General features: G+C 48.3%; 1 protein-coding gene across 4 annotated transcripts in view; it reads left to right on the top strand.

Annotated features, from left to right (window-relative positions):
• Eml1 (EMAP like 1) overlaps positions 1-18,477 on the top strand; it is a 159,805-nt gene that overhangs the window by 39,787 nt on the left and 101,541 nt on the right. For 2 of the 4 annotated variants that reach the window (XM_075948089.1, XM_075948088.1), the window contains exon 1: positions 14,543-14,730. The exons of the other annotated variants lie outside the window; for them this stretch is intronic. In XM_075948089.1, the coding sequence (XP_075804204.1) occupies positions 14,664-14,730 (67 nt within the window). In that variant the 5' untranslated portion in view covers positions 14,543-14,663. Of the gene's footprint in view, positions 1-14,542; positions 14,731-18,477 lie in introns of those variants that run through there. 4 annotated transcript variants of the gene reach the window in all.

Genomic DNA, 18,477 nt, shown 5'->3' with positions numbered 1-18,477 from the left:
CTCTTTACAGCAATTGTGAACCCTAATTAAGACACCGGTCATCCCTGTAACAGGTAGGGACCGAGGGATGCTGGAGAACCTGAGCTTAGGCACCTCAGTTATCAACACCCCGAAGGTTCAGTGAACATCACTGAAGAGGGAACAGCTGGAGAATGGGAAGGAATGCTGTCTTCTGGACAATTGTCATGGCTGTTGCAGTTAGCCTGAGGCTAGAAACTTGTCCCAGGTCTGAGACCTAACACAGAAGATAGTGGTTGTTTATTGACTCACCGGTGACGTATGTATGGCTACGTCACTGAAGAAAGGGATGCCCATTCCCCCATAGCAGACATTAACTGCCCACAGTTCCTCCTCGTGGGCTGGAGCCTCAGGATGCCCTCCCCCACCCATGATGGAATGTCGACAGGCCCCAATTCATGCAGGTCTGGGAACTCATGAGTGCAATGGCCATGCCGCCTTCAGAAGCCAGCGCTTCACCCCCTACCCCTGTTCTCCAGCTAGTCCCTCTTTAGTTGGCGGTGTTCACTGAGCCTTGGGTGGGGGGTGTTGATACAGATGTCCCATTTAGGATGGAACCCTCAACAGTCACGTATTCTCAGCACTTTGGCCAGTTAAGGGTCTCTGCATTAGCCGCTGATAGCTGCGGAGAGCAGTGTCTGTGCAGGCCCAGGAGCAGCATAGTACGTGGGTGGAAGTATTCAGAAGGCCGTTGCACGGTGTTCTTTTGGTGTGCTGAGCCCCAACAGTTGTTAACCTCAGGGCTGTGGGGTGCTCTCTTATCATTTGGTCCCAAGTCTGTGTGCTCTTAGGGTACCTGTGGATGGCAGAGGAGGCACAAAGGTCCCTGCCCCCCTAAGTGCATTCTGATACGTTTCCTGGTTTCACATATGTCATGTGGTAGCTGGTCCCCTTAGTCTCTGCTAAATTGATTTTATGGGCCATTAGTGGGTCACAACCCGTGTGTGACCCATGGTGCTCTGCAGCTTGACAGACAAGGGGCAGGTGCTCCTAACGAGGCACTCACTGAGTGGAATAAAATGCAGTTTCTCCCCTCCCCACCCATGGCCTGGAGGGCTTTGCATTCTGAGCATACTGGGTGCAGAATGGTCACATGCTGTCCCATAAAGAGGGTGGCCAACTGTATTACACACCCTCCCTCCCAACACCTTCCTCTGGGGCCTACAGTAACCAGAGCCTAAAGTCACTCAGGGTTCATTCCTCAATTGAGACAGCAATGAAAAGTCTTTTGTAATATCCTGACACGCCCCTCCCCTCCCCACCTCTCTCTCTCTCTCTCTCTCTCTCTCTCTCTCTCTCTCTCTCTCTCTCTCTCTCACACACACACACACACACACACACGCACACACACACACTCAGGGCAGGGACAAAAAAGACTTCCAGCTTCTTATTTTGCTATTTAAATATGGATATACAATAATGATGCCTGCTACCTATGGCCATGGTTTCCTAAAAGGAAGGTTACTTTTTTAAAGTTTTGTTGTATTTATTTAGTGAATGTGTGTGGGCACACACACTTGCACACATCTGCCGTAGTGCACATGTAGAAAGAGTCAGAGGACAACCCGTGGAAGCAAGTTTTCTCCTGCCACGTGGGCTCAGGGCCTCAAACTCAGGTTTGTCAGGCTTAGCCGCAAGCTCCTTTACCTGCTGAGCCGTCTTCCTGGCCCAAGGAAGTTTATTTTGTCATTTCAAATGCCAGATGAACAACCCCAGAGGAAGGGCAAAGCCCCTACATAAAACATGTTTCCTTTCCTGATAGACCCACGTGTCCATGGACAGGTACCAGGAGCTTCCACCGGGCTAGCACCCTAGGGGGCTAGGTTAGAAGGACCCAGAAGCTTCCAGAGTCCCTGTATCAGATCCAGGGAGGGAGGACATTGTTCAGGACTGAGCTGCTGGGAGAACAAAGGGGTTCCAGCTTTCCCCAGGGTGATGCTCTGACTGCTGAGATACAGGTCTTACTCCAGCCCTCTGCTCAGCCGAATTCCCAGGCCTCAGAGCTCATTTCACTAAGTGCAGCCTGCCCCCTGAGGCAGCCCATCTGCCCTACTTACCACCTCCCAGACACACAGGGTCTTGTGGCAGAGAGCAGGAGCCTGGATGGGAAGAGGAGGCGGCTAACTGAGGTGATTGCTTTCCCCCACCCCCACCACAGCCCCTACCCTGATCCTGGAGCATTCTGGGGGGTATGCGGGTCCCGTTAGAGCCTGCGTAATGGATGGTTACTGCCGGCCAGGAGGGACATGAGATGCATACAGTCTGCTCACCGTCTGCCTTGCCTCCAGGCTCCCCTTGGAGGCGGGACAGCCGGGTGGCTCACACAGGGAGGACCAGGCTTGATGTCTTTCTTCTGCTCCGAGGAGGCTGGGTGAGCATCTACCGGTCACTCGCATCTTTCGTCTGACTTGCATGGGGCTGGGGTGCTGGGTTGGTGGGCTGTGGTGGGAGCCTCTGAACCACGCTTGGAGAAGGCAGGAAAATTTGGTCATGGAAAGAGGTCCTGGCATAGCTCCAGGGGAGCTGGAGTAGAAGGAAGAGCAGAATGTCTCAGCCAAGTGCAGAGGCTGTGGATTGGGGACCCGAGGGTGAGAGTCTGGGGGCAGGGGACCTTCTCTAGTTCTCAGAATGACTCTTGTCACAGAGGCAGGAGGCTGGGTGACTGTAGCCTTCATACCTGTCCAGACGCCTCTCCAAGGCACTCTTGGAACCCAGTGGGACCCAGCCTCAGCTATAGTGTCCTGGTTGGCCATGATGACTGTGTAATATTCTGTAGTTGGACATTGCCTCGCTTCCCCCATGTATACCTTTCTTGCTTGTAGTCGGCTTCTCTCCTGAGACTCCTCAGAGCCTACCCTGCTGTGTATAGCAACTAAAGTATATGCATGGCTGGTACCTCAGGGACCTCAGCTAGCCCTCCACTGCTAGCCTGGGGGGGGGGGAGTTGCTGCACACCTTTAATGACCCCACTGGGATGCTGTAGAGGATAGGGGCTCAGCTACACACCCGGGGGACACTATGCAGCTGTGAGCACGGGTCCTGCTTGTATGGAAGGAAAACAAGGGTGGCGTTGACCCGGCTCATGAATGTTTTGCTAGTCAGGGGTGATCTTCTTTGTCCACTCAGGGACCCTCCTCTGTAGGGCCAAAACTAAAGATAGGAAAGAAGAGGGAGGGGAAGCTTGCATCCTCTTGGAAATGAGTTGCGATTTTAATTGCAAATCTTACAAACCCCACCGACAGCTTGACTTTAAGGGAAAAGATGAGCTAAATTTAAGCTAGCCAGTTACAGAGCCAAAATGCAGTTTACTAATTAGCTTAAAATGGAAACCAGTCCAGTGATCATAAAGAGTCTTTTCTGGTTAAAAGAACACACACACTCACTCACTCACACACACATACACACACACACAGCATAAAACCCCCATGCTCTCCTTTTATCTTGTGATCCACTGAGAACCATTCTCTAACCAGGAATGCAGCTTCAGCAGGCGGGCACACTACCCTAGAGGTGAGGGCAGAGTGGCCGTCTTCATCAGGCGCACACTAGGCATGATGGTGTGATCCAACTCAGGCCAATCTCTAACTCCTGAGCATCCAGAGGGGTCTAGTCACTGTTCTTAGGAAGCACAGAGCCTAAAGCAAGGTCCCAGGGACCATCATGTACAGTACATGGGTGTTGGGGACTTCAGAGGAGGCGGGGTATGCATGGAGGGGCGGATAGAGGGCGTTTTGGGGGTAAGTAGCATTTGAGATGAGACTTGAGAGATGAGAAACTAAGGGGCAGAGGCAGGGGGGCCATAAGTTCAGCTGTGAGATAGGGCGCGAGAGCAGGTACAGAGAACAGCACATGGCCCGTTTTCAGGCAGGTTGGCGACACACAAGAGGTATAAGTTCCAGGTCTCCAGCAAGGTTGGCCTAGCCCCACCGCTGTGAACTTACGAGCTCAGACCCCTCTTCACCTGACTGAGGAGGGACTAGGTTGGAGCTGAACTGTGACAAGCTAGCTTCCAGTGTGGAAGCTGTATTCTTACCTCTGGGCTATATTCTTAGGATAATTAAATATAATATTAGAGACAGGGAGCTCTATGTATGCATGCATTTATGTAACTCCTCGGTCTCTTTTTATCACCTATGAAATAGGTACTGGGATGGCAATAAGATTTACGAATAAAATGCCTTGCAGGCTCACTCAGGACACAGGAGAATGTGAATAGTTATGACACAAAGACCAGCACTTGGGAGAAAGAACATTCCCATAGCATGCCTCCATGCTATAGTTTGTATGTATGCTCTTCCAACGGAAGCAGATGGTCTTTCCAAACTATGCCTCTCTTTTGAGAATAATTTTTTCCCTGCTGCTTTAAAAATGGCACAATAAAATGTCCTACTATCCAAAATAAAGTCTTAGCAGGTGACATAAGTAGTCCCATACATAAGTAGGGCACCTATGTCTGTGGGTTCCTGTGCCTGCAGGTTCAGTCAACCACCTATTGGGAAAAAAAGTACATAAAAAAGATGGATGTCTTTTTGTCATATTGGGACCTCTAAATAGTACAGTGCCACAGCTATTTATGTAGGGCTGACCTTGGCAGAGGCGATAGAGCATCACCTGGATGTGGCATAAGCACAGGGCTGGGGTGGGAAGCAGGGGTACGGCACTTGCCTGGTGTGCTGGGCTCAAACCAGGTGGATGTGCACGGGTTCTGGGAAACCCTCTGGCTTTCTATTCGGGATTCTCGAGCATGCGTGGGCTTCGGTGTTGGCAGGGGGGTCCTGTGAGTGTCTTCTGCACATAAGCAGAAGTATCTGTACATACAGCGTGTACAGATAGTGTACACGCTGTATACTGTTAACACCTTTACACAAGGAAGGAGAGAACAGTTATGCCTGCTCTACGTGGAGGAAGAGCTAAAGCCTGTGAAATTCACTGGTGTGGAGTCACATGCTGCGAGTGAGCTCACTGTCGTCACATCTGTTGGTCCAGCCAATCGAAACTGAGAATATCACAGACTCTAGAGTTCGGTGCCTCAATGCAAAGGCCCAGAAGCTGTTACCCTAAAGTACTTCTTACTCAAGAGAGCCGCCTTTCAGTGGAGAATTGATTCTCCTCTCCTGTCCTCATGCTCAGAGGACGGCTCTGTAGACCTCTGGAGGCCAAGTCTGTGAAGGAATCCGCAGACTGAGCAAACACAAATGGAAGCCGGGGAAGGAAGATTCAAAGGCTCCTATGGAGGGCAAGGGAGATGATTCAGTCGGCAATGTGCTCGCTATACGAGCATGAGGACCTGAAGTTGATTCCCAGCACCCACAGAAAAAGAGTCGGGTGTGGTGCCAAATTTGTAAGCCTGGCACTGAACCCAGAAGCCCTCTGGTCAGCCAGCCTGGCTATTTCAGGTCAGTTAGAAACCCTGTCTCAAAAAAAAAACAAAAACAAAACAACAACAGCAAAAAAAAAAAAAACAAGGTAGGTGGTACTCGAAGAATGATACTAAGGTTGATCTTTGACCTCTGTCCATAAGTACACACACAGTATAGCTCTCAAGTCTGAAGTCCAGGCAGCAGTGACCCCCTTCATTTTCCATGTCCTCCCCGTGAGCTCCTGGCATTCGTGAAGCAAGCAGATGTGCGGGTGAAGCAGTGCCCACCTACCTTGCCATGCCTGTGTGCTGCCTTCTGACCATCCTGGCTGCCTGGTAGCATCCTGTTGACACGCTGCTTCTTACCCCATCTGGTCCTCCTGAGGATTCTGTGCGTCTTCCCTGGTTTGGACTCTGTGGATCCCTTTGCGTCCTCACTCTGGACAGCTCCCCTCAAGATGAGCAGGCCCTGTGGGACCTTGGTGGGAAGTCCCAAACTACTCCATAAGTAGGTTTTCTTTACATTCTTGATAAACTTCCAGACTTCTAGTAACTTCCCTTAGAGGCAGCTTCAGATGGCATTTTAAGTATGCACATATGAATATCAGTAATGTCTTCCAGTGCACAGTATGTGTACATTCTAAGCCTTCCCACATCAGCTGGAATGGCCATACACTTTATTACCCCCACTAGAATACTTTAGCAAGTCAAAGGGAGACAGCTGGACATTTGCCAGGACATAGGCAGGACCCTGGCGATCCCAGGCCCCCTGTGATGAGCATGGCTCTAATATTAGCTGATTGTCTCAGTGGTCAGCCTGTAGCCTGCCAAGAGCTGCTGTGGAGCCCGCAGGCAACATGATGGAGCAGACAAATGAATGTCCCCAAGATGAAATCGTCTTGTTGAGACGCTGTGAGCTGAAATTCATGTATAGTGCCCTGTGGGGCCTGTATTATTGTATGTGGGAAATTTAGATGTTACAGCTCTGGGGCTTCTCACAGTGATGGACATTTTTAAAAAAAAATAGAAGACCAACTACAAGCCTGGAGAGATGGCTCATCAGTTAAAAGTGAATACTGCCCTTGCAGAGAACCCCAGTTCATTTCCCAGCACCCACGTCTACCTGTAACTCCAGCTTCAGGGTCCTCAACACCCTCTTTTGTCTTGTGCGGGCAGCTACACTCATGGGCACAAGCCCACATACAGACATCTACACATATACATACTTGAAAATAAAAATAAATCTTAAAAAAAGAGAAAATCAGCCACAAATTGCTTTTAATTTTCCACTTGACTTCAGATATTTCAGACCACGCGAGTTCATGCGATGGATGCAAATCATCAAGAACTTCAAATAAATAGACAGCAAGCAACATTATCTGTGGAAATATGACAGGTCAGCACTTTTGTAATAGGGCTGTGAGATTAAGATGGTGGCAGGAAAGACTCCGTGTTCTGGTTGGTGCCTCACAGACCCCTGACCCCGACCCTGAGATTTATAGGAATGCAGAAGTCACCTTCAAGAGACGAGCTGCCGGGGAATAAAGACCCAGGACTCTTTTTTTTCTTTTTTTTTAATTAATTCATTTATTTATTAAAGATTTCTGCCTCCTCCCCGCCACCGCCTCCCATTTCCCTCCCCCTCCCCCCACCAAGTCCCCCTCCCTCATCAGCTCGAAGAGCAATCAGGATTCCCTGACGTGTGGGAAGTCCAAGGACCACCTACCTCCATCCAGGTCTAGTAAGGTGAGCATCCAAACTGCCTAGGCTCCCCCAAAGCCAGTACGTACAGTCTGGGTTTCTTTTTTCTCTTCTAGGGATGAAAATCCTAAAGAGAAGGGACAGAAGAAACACCCTCCATGAGAGCCCATGAGAGGAGAGAGCCATGGTGGGTCGCTCACTTACCACAAGCACTGTCTCTGGATTTTGACAATCCGTGTTTAATTTTGCCAGATGGAATTACAGAAAGATGGAAGGGGAGAAAAGGTCGTCCTTTCCCAAAAAAGGAGGAAAAGTGGTGTTCTGGAAAATACAAACGATACGTTTCATATTAATATTGGTTCTGAGAAAAGCTCTCAACAGCTCTTTGAAGAGCTAGCGTGGAAATGCTTGGCAGGAAAGGCTGCCATTAAGAGCCAGACCCGCCCATTCATGGTCTTACCAGACTAGCCTGGCAAGGCCAGAGAGACTTTTCTTGACATCCCATGTGAGGACGACTACCCTGACTGAGGGAACTGTTAGGGTGACTTCATCTTTCTTTGGACAAACCTATCAGAGTATTGATAAGTAGATCAGCAGAGGTGCCTGAGGGTTCTGCCCAGTACTCTGCCCAGAGCTCTCCCCTCCCCCACCTGCTCTGCTAATGTGCTCAAGGGTGACAAGGATGACAGAGACATTGGAGATTTCTCTCTCTCGGGAGTCACTGCAGTCACAGAGCTGGTGGGCTAGATGCCAGATTTCAGAGTTGAGATTTTAGTTGGCTAAAATGATGGATGGAAACCAATAAAATGACATTATCGGGAATAAAGATAAATCCTGTCTGTAGATAAAAACAAAACCAATTAGCTCAGCACAAGATGGAGGAAATCTGACGTCAGTTCATCTGAAAGAATGATAGGATTATGATTGACCTTGGCTTACTGTGAGCCAGTTTTCAAACCCTGGCTACTCAAATAATAATAATAATAAGTAATATAAATGATACTAAATAAAAATTAACATGAATCTCATTCATGCAGTACGATCATAGTATCCTGGTTCCTAAAGGCAGGGCCATCCTGCTAGGGTCCTGTGAGATTATCATGTGCTAGGGATGGGCCTCTATGCAGATGAGGAGTCTAGAAACCATGGCCATGCTATATCTAGGCGTGCAACTGGAGAAAGGTATCCTAGAGAGATGCAGCCTCCCTTCTGGCGTTTGAAAGTCTAATGTGTGTGATAGGAAACTGTCTTTTACCTAGAGGAGTCATTCATTCCTTCACGCATCAGTTTCTACAGATGGCCTGTTTTCTTCAACATCGTGTCCTGATGAAGCCCTAGAAGCACAAACTCCAAGAGATGGGCACACGCTTGGTTCCCACAAGCCGAAAGCCACTGTCATCAGGGATACATAGGCGATTGCGGGGGATGGGTTTGAATGTGAATTCGGCTCCCCACCAAGGTCTGGCCGATGGGGCGGTCTTGTTGCTGATGGAAAAGCAATAAGAGATGGGGACTAAGGACAGGGAGGGATCGCCGGCAAGGTCTGAAGTGCTCAAGTGGATGGCATGACCGAAAGCTTGCAGCTGGCACGGTGTGGCGGGGTGTGCTGGAGGCCAACATCAGCCTCGGTAGCAGGAACATAAGGTCTATGCCGAGATGTCCGCACGGAATGAAATGTCATGGGTTAACTCTTGTTGGTTCAGTTAGTCTCCCACTAACGCAGTAACGGAGCAGACAGGGAAGATCATTGCCCAGCGTATTATTGTGATATCTCTGAACAGATGGATGCTCCAGGCATGATGCAGGAAGACTGAATGAACTAGACCAAAAGGATCGATGAAGGATGTTTTGGCAAGGATGTAAAAAAAGTAAATTAATATATTTAATCACTGGAACTCTTCAGCTTTGAGAGGGGCTGTGTTGTGTGTCCGTGTGTCAGGGATGCTGTAAAATGGACAATTACAATTGTCAGACAGTCAGGAAGCCTCAACTTAATGTTGCTTATTGATGCTAAGAATCTCTCTGCTTCTCACTTTATAGAACATTTATTATGTGTGGGCATAATATATATTTACTTACAGTGTATCCCCTGAACATTGTATACCATTTTTGAGACAGGATTTCACTATGTGGCCCAGACTGGCTTCAAATGTGTGCTTGTCCTGTCTCAGCCTCCACAGTGCTGGGATATTAGCTGTACCCCATCATAGCTGATTTATATTTCATATTTTAATATCAGGAGTGGAAGCTGGAGTCTGCATCCTAACCAATCATTGGCTCTGAGATTCTCTGATGACTGTATTTGCTGGATAGGATGCCCATAACTAAATGCTACACACTCGGTGATTTTAACATCTCTATCTCTATCATCTTGCGATTCTATAGATTAGAAGGCCAAGGTCAAGGTGGGGACAGGGCTCTTCCTCTGAGGGCTGTGGGAGAAGTTCCCTTTGGATGGTAGATGCTGTACTCTGTCTTCATATTCAAATATCTCCTTCCTTCCTTCCTTCCTTTCTTCCTGCCTTCTTTCCTTCCTTCCCTCCCTCCCTCCTTCCCCCTCTTTCCCTTCTTCCTTCCTCGATTCATTCATTTTTGAGAGGGGATTGTATATGTTCTCTCTCTCTCTCTCTCTCTCTCTCTCTCTCTCTCTCTCTCTCTCTCTGTGTGTGTGTGTGTGTATGTGTGTGTGTGTGCATATGTGTGATTGCAAGGAGGCCAGAGGAGGAAATTGGTTATCACTGGGCTTCGTCCCCTTGAGGCAGGATTTCTTTGTAAGCCTGAAACTCACAACTAGATTGGTAGCCACCTTGGCCCAGCAATCCTCTTGTCTCTGCCTTCCTTGCTGCTGGGGTTTCAGGCATGCATGGGACTTGTTACTTATTGCTGGGATCTGAACTTGGGTCCTCACGCTTGTCCAGCAACCACTCTTAACTGTCATATTATGTCTCCAGGCCTCTAGAACATTTTCATCGTCCCAGACTGAAACGTAGCCCCAGTAAGCAACAACTGCTTAAATCTTACCTCCCAGAGCATTTTTCAACCATTTTTCTCCCGCTGACTCTAGGAAGGTCATACCAGTAGAAGGCTACAGTACTTACCCTTGGGACTGGCTTAGTCACTCAGCATAATCTATGTGGTAGCAGGTGCCAGAGTTCTTCTCTTTTAAAGTTGAAATCATATTCCATCCCATGGCTACCCCACATTTTTATCTAGTCCATCAGCAGTGCCTACTTATACACACCTTCTGGCTGATGTACCTAATGAGGGCATGCACATGGATGTGCAAAACACTCACCACATCCCTGCTTCTAATTCTTTTAAATATATTCTCAGAAGTGAAATTTCTGTTTCTCTCTCTTCCTCACCCTCCCTTCCTCCCTCCCTCCCTCCCTCCCTCCCTCCCTCCCTCCCTCCCTCCCTCCCTCCCTTCCCTCCCTCCCTCCCTCTTTCTTTCTTTCTTTCTTTCTTTCTCTCTTTTCTTTCTCTCCTTTCTTTCTTCTTCTTTCTTTCTTTCTTTCTTTCTTTCTTTCTCTCTTCTTTCTCCTGTCCTTTCTTCTTTCTTCTCTCTCTTCCTTCCTTCCTTTTCCCTCCCCCCTCCTCTTTCTCTCTCTTTCTTTCTCTTCTTTCTCCTGTCCTTCCTTCCTTCTTTTTTCTCCTTTTCTTCCTTCTTCCCTCCCTCCTTGCACTCTTTCTTTCTTTCTCTTATCCTTCCTTCCTTTTCTTCCTTTCTCATTCTTTTCTTCCTTTTTTTCTCCTTCCTTCCTTCCTTCCTTCCTTTCTCCTCCTTCCCTCCTTCCCTCCCTCCCTCCCTTCCTTTCTTCCTTCCTTTCGTGAGCAGGTGACTTGGTATTATGGCCATAGGTGGTTGGGACAGCACTGTGTTCTCTGTGCTTCATTCATTCCCAGCCCTAAGTGTGGTGCCTGGCACTGGGCAGATATTTCTGGAGAGTGTCGAATGAAACAATAGGGATGCAAAGCCTCACATTTCTGGGCGATTTTTTTCTTATTGTTTCTCTATGAATAAAGGCTACAAAACACCCATTTTCCTTTCTCTCTCTCTCTCTCTTTATTCACACATTGCACAAATGCTGCTATTAATCCCACTGAACACTGTGGTTACATTGTCCTAGAGGATCTACCTCATTAATTACGATGACAACATTTTCTGGGCTCAGGTCACAAATTATCTCAAAGTGACGTGGAATAATAGTCTGTTAAAATGTTTGGGCACAAAAAAATCACACATCATCAATTAAGACTTTAGAGATTTTTCTTGAATGCTTTAGATCTTTTAAAAATGCTATCTAGATTATACTTAATTGACTTAAAATGCATATTTTTCTAATTATTCTAAATTTTCCTTTTTTTCTCTTGACCCAGATTTTACAATTGTGGGAAAACCATGGCTGTTTAATCCCCAAGGTTAAGAGTGTAATGATGTTCTTTACTGCCTCAAAAGCAACTAGCCGAGTTCTGAATGGACTCTCATTTGTAATTTCACTCCAGTGGAAATAATATCCTGTAAGAAAATCTGCTCTGTTTTGCAGCGGAACAGGGCGTGTTTCTCCTTTCTTACTCCAAATCTCCCCCCTCCGTCCTTAGACTTTGGTTGTATCAACCAAATAGTCACAAAGCACCCCAAACCAGGAACATAACTATAGCTAAAAAGAATCACCTTTCATAATTTGCCTGTAATTATCATTTTCTTTTCATGTTTAAACACATCTCAGTTTGTTCTCGTGTGTGAGTGTATGATATGTGCATTTGTATGTGTGTGTTCAGGCATACACTGGCTATGTTGATATGTGCATTTGTATGTGTGTTTAGCCATGCACTGGCTGTGTTGATATGAATATTTGTGTGTATGTTTAGGCATGCACTGGCTGTGTTCATATGTGCATATGTGTGTTGGTCAGGCATGCACCGGCTGTTTTGATATATGTATTTATTTGTATGTGTGTTCAGGCATGCACTGTCTGTGTTGATATGTGCATATGTGTATGTTCAGGCATGCTGTGTTATAGTGTAGGGGTGAGAGGACAACCTTGGGTGTCAGTTCCTGTTTGCGCCTTGTTGGAGATGGTTTCTTTTCTGTTGTCTGCCACCATCCATGCTAGGTCAGCTGACCCATGAACTTCCACATATTCCCTGGGTGTGTCTCCATCTTACTGTAGAGATGCTGGCCTTACCAGCAGGAGCTACCACGGCTAGTTTTATCTGCCCTCTGAGTATTCCAACTCAAGTCCTCCCCCTTGTGTAACAAGTGCCTTATCCACTGAGCCATCCTCCCAGCCCGCATCTCAGCTCTTTATACCAGCTATCCATTGTCTTAAAGTGTTACAGCAAAGCAGAGTGGAGGGGAGCATGGGAAGTGAGGAGGAGACCTAAGAGCAAGTGTACACTGGTATTACATCTCATTACATTCTGAAACGCCTTGCCAATGCTACCTGCCGCTTACGGATGCAGGGGACCCACCCGGCTGGCCAGGGCAATGAGGACTCTTGACAGGATCTATTTGCCAACATATTCGGTCTCGTTTCCTTTCCCACCAAAGTTTGGAACTTGCACGTCCACAGTCTTTACCTGTGGTGTCTAGGAATCCACCTTCCATCCACATCGCCTCTCCACAATGCCGCAGGTCACCTGGAGACCTCAGCACATGGGTTTCCCCAGCCCAGGAGTCCTAGAGGTGCCCTACAGAGAACAGAGGACAGTGCCCACCTCCAGGAAGCTCTGTGCTGTCAGCTTCCTGAGGTCACTTCCTCCTCTGAGCTGCCAGTTTCCTGGCTGCTCTTTCAGCATTCCCTTCTCTCTGCCCAGCCACAGCTCTGCCCCCGTACCTCTCCAATTGTGGTTCGGTCACCATCATTTTGCCAGTGTCTCCCGGTTCTGTCACTACAGCTGCCAGATTCCTGATGGAGTTTTGCTGTCCTCACTTGACCTCCTTCATCCTTCCGGTCCTGTGTGTTCCACAGTAGTTTCTCTACAGCCCATCCTCCATCCTTCCTCCTGCTGACCAACTGGGCCCTCAGCACCGCAGACACACTGGGCTGTTTTACAGCAAGACTGACTCTGGCTGTCCAGGTCACACTCAGCCTCAGCCTTCCAACCCACCAACCCACACATCTGCCTGAAGACTTCCTTCTGTCCCTCCATCTCCAGAGTCTGGCTCATTCTTCCCCTCTAGGCTTATCTGGACCTTTTCTCTTAGCTCAATCTCATTCCTCACAAGTCTGCAACACGAGTCCCTCATTCATGCCAGGCCAAACCTCCTGGGCTGACGGTAGGCCCTGATCTTCATTTTTGTACCACTGACCCCATGGTCCTCCTTCACCCACCTTTACAGTTGAATCAGCAGCATCTGGGGCCCGTCTGTCTCCACCCACCACGTATTTCCCACTAAATAACCTTATTTTCTAAATCTCCTTAGCGAGGACAGGGAACAGTTGTGGCCCTCTCTCTTCTGCCTACATCTTTGGGTACCAGAGTGACAGATCCCATCCTTAGCCTTGCCATCTAATGAGGTGTGTATGTGGGGGTACTTCCAGAAAGACAGACTTCAAAGCCCCAGGGAGGCCTGTAAAGTTTGCTGATAACTTTCTATTCCATATTATTAGGTGATTATTGGACCCAAGGCATGGAAGTTAATACCTTAAATTTCAGAATTTTGCCTCTAGTAGACAGAGCTCACCCTTGGGTCAAACCTTGCATTCTCTCCTGCTGCCTCACTTGTCACGTGGTAACATCTTTATTTCTGGCCATGGGTAGTAAAGTTCAGATCACTAACCTGTGTATAGGCTGGGTATTTTACTGACTCTTGGATCTGTGGTTTTTCTTACAATTTTCTTTTGATGACATCCTGGTCTCTTCCTAATGGTAAGCCCAGATTTCTGGATATGTAACAAGTTAGTCTGTAAAGTGACAGCATCACACGGACTGATCACTGGAAAAGGAAGACCGGGTGGCCTCTTTCTGCATCTTTGGTCCACTGTGGCCAAGGATTCTCATAGAGTTACAAGCCCTGAGCTAGAGAACACGCAGACAGAGACGCCCCTTGCAGGACGTGGCCCGGAGGGAGGCGCTCTGCAGTGGCAAGCGTCACCATGGTTGCCCATGTTTGGTGCGGCAGCTGCCTGGGGCGCAGGGACAGCGCGTGGGGGACAGAGAGTGGGCAAGTGGGTCCCCGATGTCCCGGGACGGACTGCAAGCGTCCCTCACTTTCTCGTCTTCTCGCCTTTTGTCCCCGCACCTCCTAGGAGTCTTCTGGCTGAGGATCCTAGGAGCAAGGACCAGGGAGGGACCAGGGCGGGGACCCAGGCGGGACCCAGGCGGGACCCAGGCGGGACCCAGGCGCGCCCAGCTCTGCGCCCCGCCCGCCACGTCTCCTCCCGGCCACGCCACCGAGGCCGCCCCCTCGCGGGCAGCGCGGGCGCCGGGTGCTCGTTCTCTGCGGCGGCGGGCCCGGGTTGCCATGGTGACCGGCGGCAGCCACAGCAGGGCCGGCCCCAGCGCCAGCGCCGCGGCGGCTCGGCAGGGCGCAGTGTGTGGGTGAGCGCGGCCGGAGCGGGCGCGGCCCGGCCTCAGCATGGAGGACGGCTTCTCCAGCTATAGCAGCCTGTACGACACGTCCTCGCTGCTGCAGTTCTGCAACGGTGAGCGCGGGCGGGCTGACGAGGGCACGGGGACCGAGCGGTGAGGGCCAGGCCGGGCCGCGGGCGAGGCCGCGCCAAGTAGCCCGGGTTCCCGCCGGCGCATTGTGCTGGGGCCGCGGGCCGCGCCTCTCCTCGGCTGCGGGCTCCCCGATGCCCACCCCCGGGGCTCCCGGTGCGGGCGGATCTGTGGCTCGCGGAGCCCCAGCGGATGCAGCTACAGAAAGCGCGCGCGGGAGCCCGGGAGCCGGGAGGCCCGGGTAACCTCGACATTGGGGGACGTGTTGCTCTTTCGCTTCCAAACTCACATCTGTTTGGACAGTGCTGGATGCAGAACTCAGCAAACAAATCACTGCCGGAACAAAACCCTTTTAGGGATGCACGCAGGGCTGGCTGCAGATGGACCTCTAGAATCCTTCTGGGGCCACTTGGATGGAATCATCACGGTTTAATATGATGTAGAACCGGGGTGGACCTGACTTTAAAGTGCTATACCTATTTATTTTTATTTTGTTTATGGAGTCATAGATATTTTTCTCGTGTGTATGAGAGTATGTGTGTGGCAGTTTTACAGAAAGGAAACATACATCGCTACCAATATGGCATCTTAAAACATATAGAATCAAACATGCTGTAAAGATTTCGTAGTCTCTCCAGCGTGGTTGGCAAAGATTTTCACCGCACTCTGCATATTTTATCAGAACATGGTGTGCGATAATTCATGCACAAAAGTTTACCACACATTTTTTTTTTGCATGTTGGGAGCTATTGCTTTTCCAAAAGTTTGTTAAAGGGGGAAGTTAAAGGGGGAAATATGGGTTTTTAAAGGATTTGGTCAAGCGTGGTCAGAATAAATTTTAAATTCTAGACTCTTTAACAACTGCAGTTGTGATTATCATCCAGGGGGCATTTCTTGTTAGTGACACCTGTTTGCGAACCGGAGCTGTCTCTGAGTGGGGAAGAGGAGCTAATGTGTTGACTCAGTCAATATACTGGTTTTCTTTTTAAAAAAGGACTGCATATACTTAGATTTTTTTCAGTTGATAATTCTCACATGGGGCAGATAGACTGCATTTGGTATTCCACTGGCCACTGGAGTACTTTAGCGTATAGACTCATGGGAATGTTTTTGCTCCCGGGTAGGTTGAATAGATTCTTCAATTAGCTCTTTGAATAATTTCCTTAATTGTCTGATAATCCATCATGTCTGAACAGCTACTTTTGCTGTCCAAGGTAGGTGTAACCTTTAGCATGGGTTCTGGTAGAATTCTTATGTTGGCTGTGGAAGGCATGAGGCTCCAAAGAAGTGACACCCAGGCACAAAGCCTTTCCAGGTCCCACATATGGGCCTGTGATGGATGGTGTGATCTTGAATATGAAAATGGGGGCTGGGATTTTACTGGGGCAGTGCTTTGGGGTAGGGGACCCAGGTTATTTAGTTCTGCCGTTGTGAATCTGGTTTACTTGTGAGTGTTTTGGTCTCTTGCTTTCTGTTTGCTGCCAGCTCAGGGATGCTGGTTTGCTGTTTGGCTGGTAGTGAGGATGCTGGAAGGTGAACCCAGGTCTTAGATGCTGGAGCGGAGACAACCTGAAGGAAATAGCTTTGAAATCAAACAATCCTGGCACTTTGAACAGCACACACAGTTGTCGATCTGCTTCCCTTAAAGAGTTGACTCCTCAGTGGCTAATTCTTCTTTGGGTTACCTTAATGACCAAAGTTTAGATCCAAAGAGACTTTGGGGGACAGAAACGGCTGTTATCCAGGGATGTCTTAAGCAACAGATGTGTTGGTGTGAAATTATTCAGTAAGTTTCCATTAACTGAAAATATAAATGAATGCCATTCGGTTAATTACTGCGATGATGCAGTTGAAGCAGCGTGTGACAGAGAAGCCACCTCAAGAAGAACTAAAGGAAGCATTTGAGTATTTCATCAGCGGCACTGGGAAGAGAGTCCGCTTGCCTTTGGCCCGATCCCAGCAGGATAATACGTGAGCTCACACATTTTCCTACGTCCAGCTCGCTTCGTGCTTTCTAGAATGACAGGGACTCAAACATTCTGTGGCTGTACTGTATCAGCCGATGAAGAGGCAACACACGCTTACCAACTGGATGGCCATGTGACAAGACACAGGCAGAAGATGACACACCAGTGAGAGAAACTCCCCTTAGCAATGAGATTCCTAATCTCCCCTCTCAACTTTGTTCCTGTTCTCCCCTCTACTTGGTTTCTAATGGCTGAAAAACAGGAAGTTCTGAAGTGTGTGTTTGTGTGTGCGTGCCCATATGTATGCATCTGTACATATGTGTATGAAGGGCAGAGGCTTGTGTCTCTGTCTCTATCACTTTTGAGATAGGGTCTTTCTTACCGAATCTGGGGCTTGCTGTTTTGGCTCAACTGGCTGGGTGGTGACATCACCCTGCCTCCCAGGCTCTGGGGTTACAGATGTGTGTCATTGTACCTAGGTGACTTTTATGGTAGGTGCTGGGGATTCCAACTCGGGTCCTCATGCTTGCATGCTTTACCCACTGAGCCATCTGCCTGGTCCCACAAGCTTCTTTTTCATGCTGTAATGGTAGCGGTGTTTTGAAAAGTGAACCATAGTTATCATTTTTGAAAAGGTTTTTATTGTTTTATTTATTTTTAATTTTCATCACATTGATTTATGTATCGTGTGTGTGTGTGTGTGTGCGTGCTCGCTCATGTGCGCACGCGTGCACTTGTGCAGGCCAGAGTACAAATTGAGGGAGTATGTTCTTTCCTTCCACTATGTGGGTACCAGGTATGAAACTCAGGTCATCTGTGTTGAAGACAAGCACTTTTGACTACTGAGCCACCTAACAAACCTTATTTTATTTTCTGTGTTCATTTTTGTGGTGCTGGGAAGCAAACATTTTCATTACACCAAAAGTACCCATAGTACCCCATGTCCCTAGCCCCTGACCACCTACTTCCTGTTTCTGTGGATTCTGGATAGTTTTTTAAAAATACATTTTTAAAAAGATTGTGTTTTAATTATGCATACGTGCCTTTCTGTTGAGGGTATGTGCCCATGACTGCAGGTGCCTATGGAAGCCTTACAGATGGATTTTTGCAGACGTTTCCGAGCTGTCTGATATGAGTGCTGGGGATTGAACCTAGACCCTCTGAAAATTCAGGCTCTTAACTGCTAAGCCATCTCTCCAGCCATCCAAAGATATTTTTAATTGCCATATACTAATTATGTACAATAATGGCTTCATTAAGACTACCTTGTTTCTGTTAAAATAATGCTATACCAACACACACTTCTGTGTGGACATATGTTCTTACTTTTGAGGGGCAGATACTAAGGAATGGAATTTCTGGCTCATGTGGTGACGCTGGGTTTAATATTTTGATAAGCCTATTTGAATTTCTTGATATCTAACTATCAAGCTCCTTTTCTTACATTCGCGGATAAAACAAGTAAGACCCAAAAGAGAACGAAGAGGGAAGGAAATAGAATGGCCCTGCTTTGTGCCTGTAGGTCCTTAGATATTCCTGTCTGTCAACTCACCAGTGAGTCAGCACCACCGTGCTCGGCAGGCAATCTCATTTCCTTGATTGTTTTCTTAGGCCTTTGAGCTGATTCTCCAACATCAGGTCGACCCAGAAACTCAAAGGTGAATGGGACAGATGTTACTGAAATAGGGAGCCCTCTTTCCTGCCTCTGCCCCCATGGTACTGGAGCAGGTCGTGGCTGCTTGCTGCTCACCACTCCCTTGGGGA

The sequence above is a fragment of the Microtus pennsylvanicus genome, chromosome 14, assembly GCF_037038515.1.
Source record: "Microtus pennsylvanicus isolate mMicPen1 chromosome 14, mMicPen1.hap1, whole genome shotgun sequence".
Classification (NCBI taxonomy): Eukaryota; Metazoa; Chordata; class Mammalia; order Rodentia; family Cricetidae; genus Microtus; species Microtus pennsylvanicus.
Note: the sequence above shows the minus strand (reverse complement) of the source record. Positions and strands in the feature narration are given on the sequence as shown.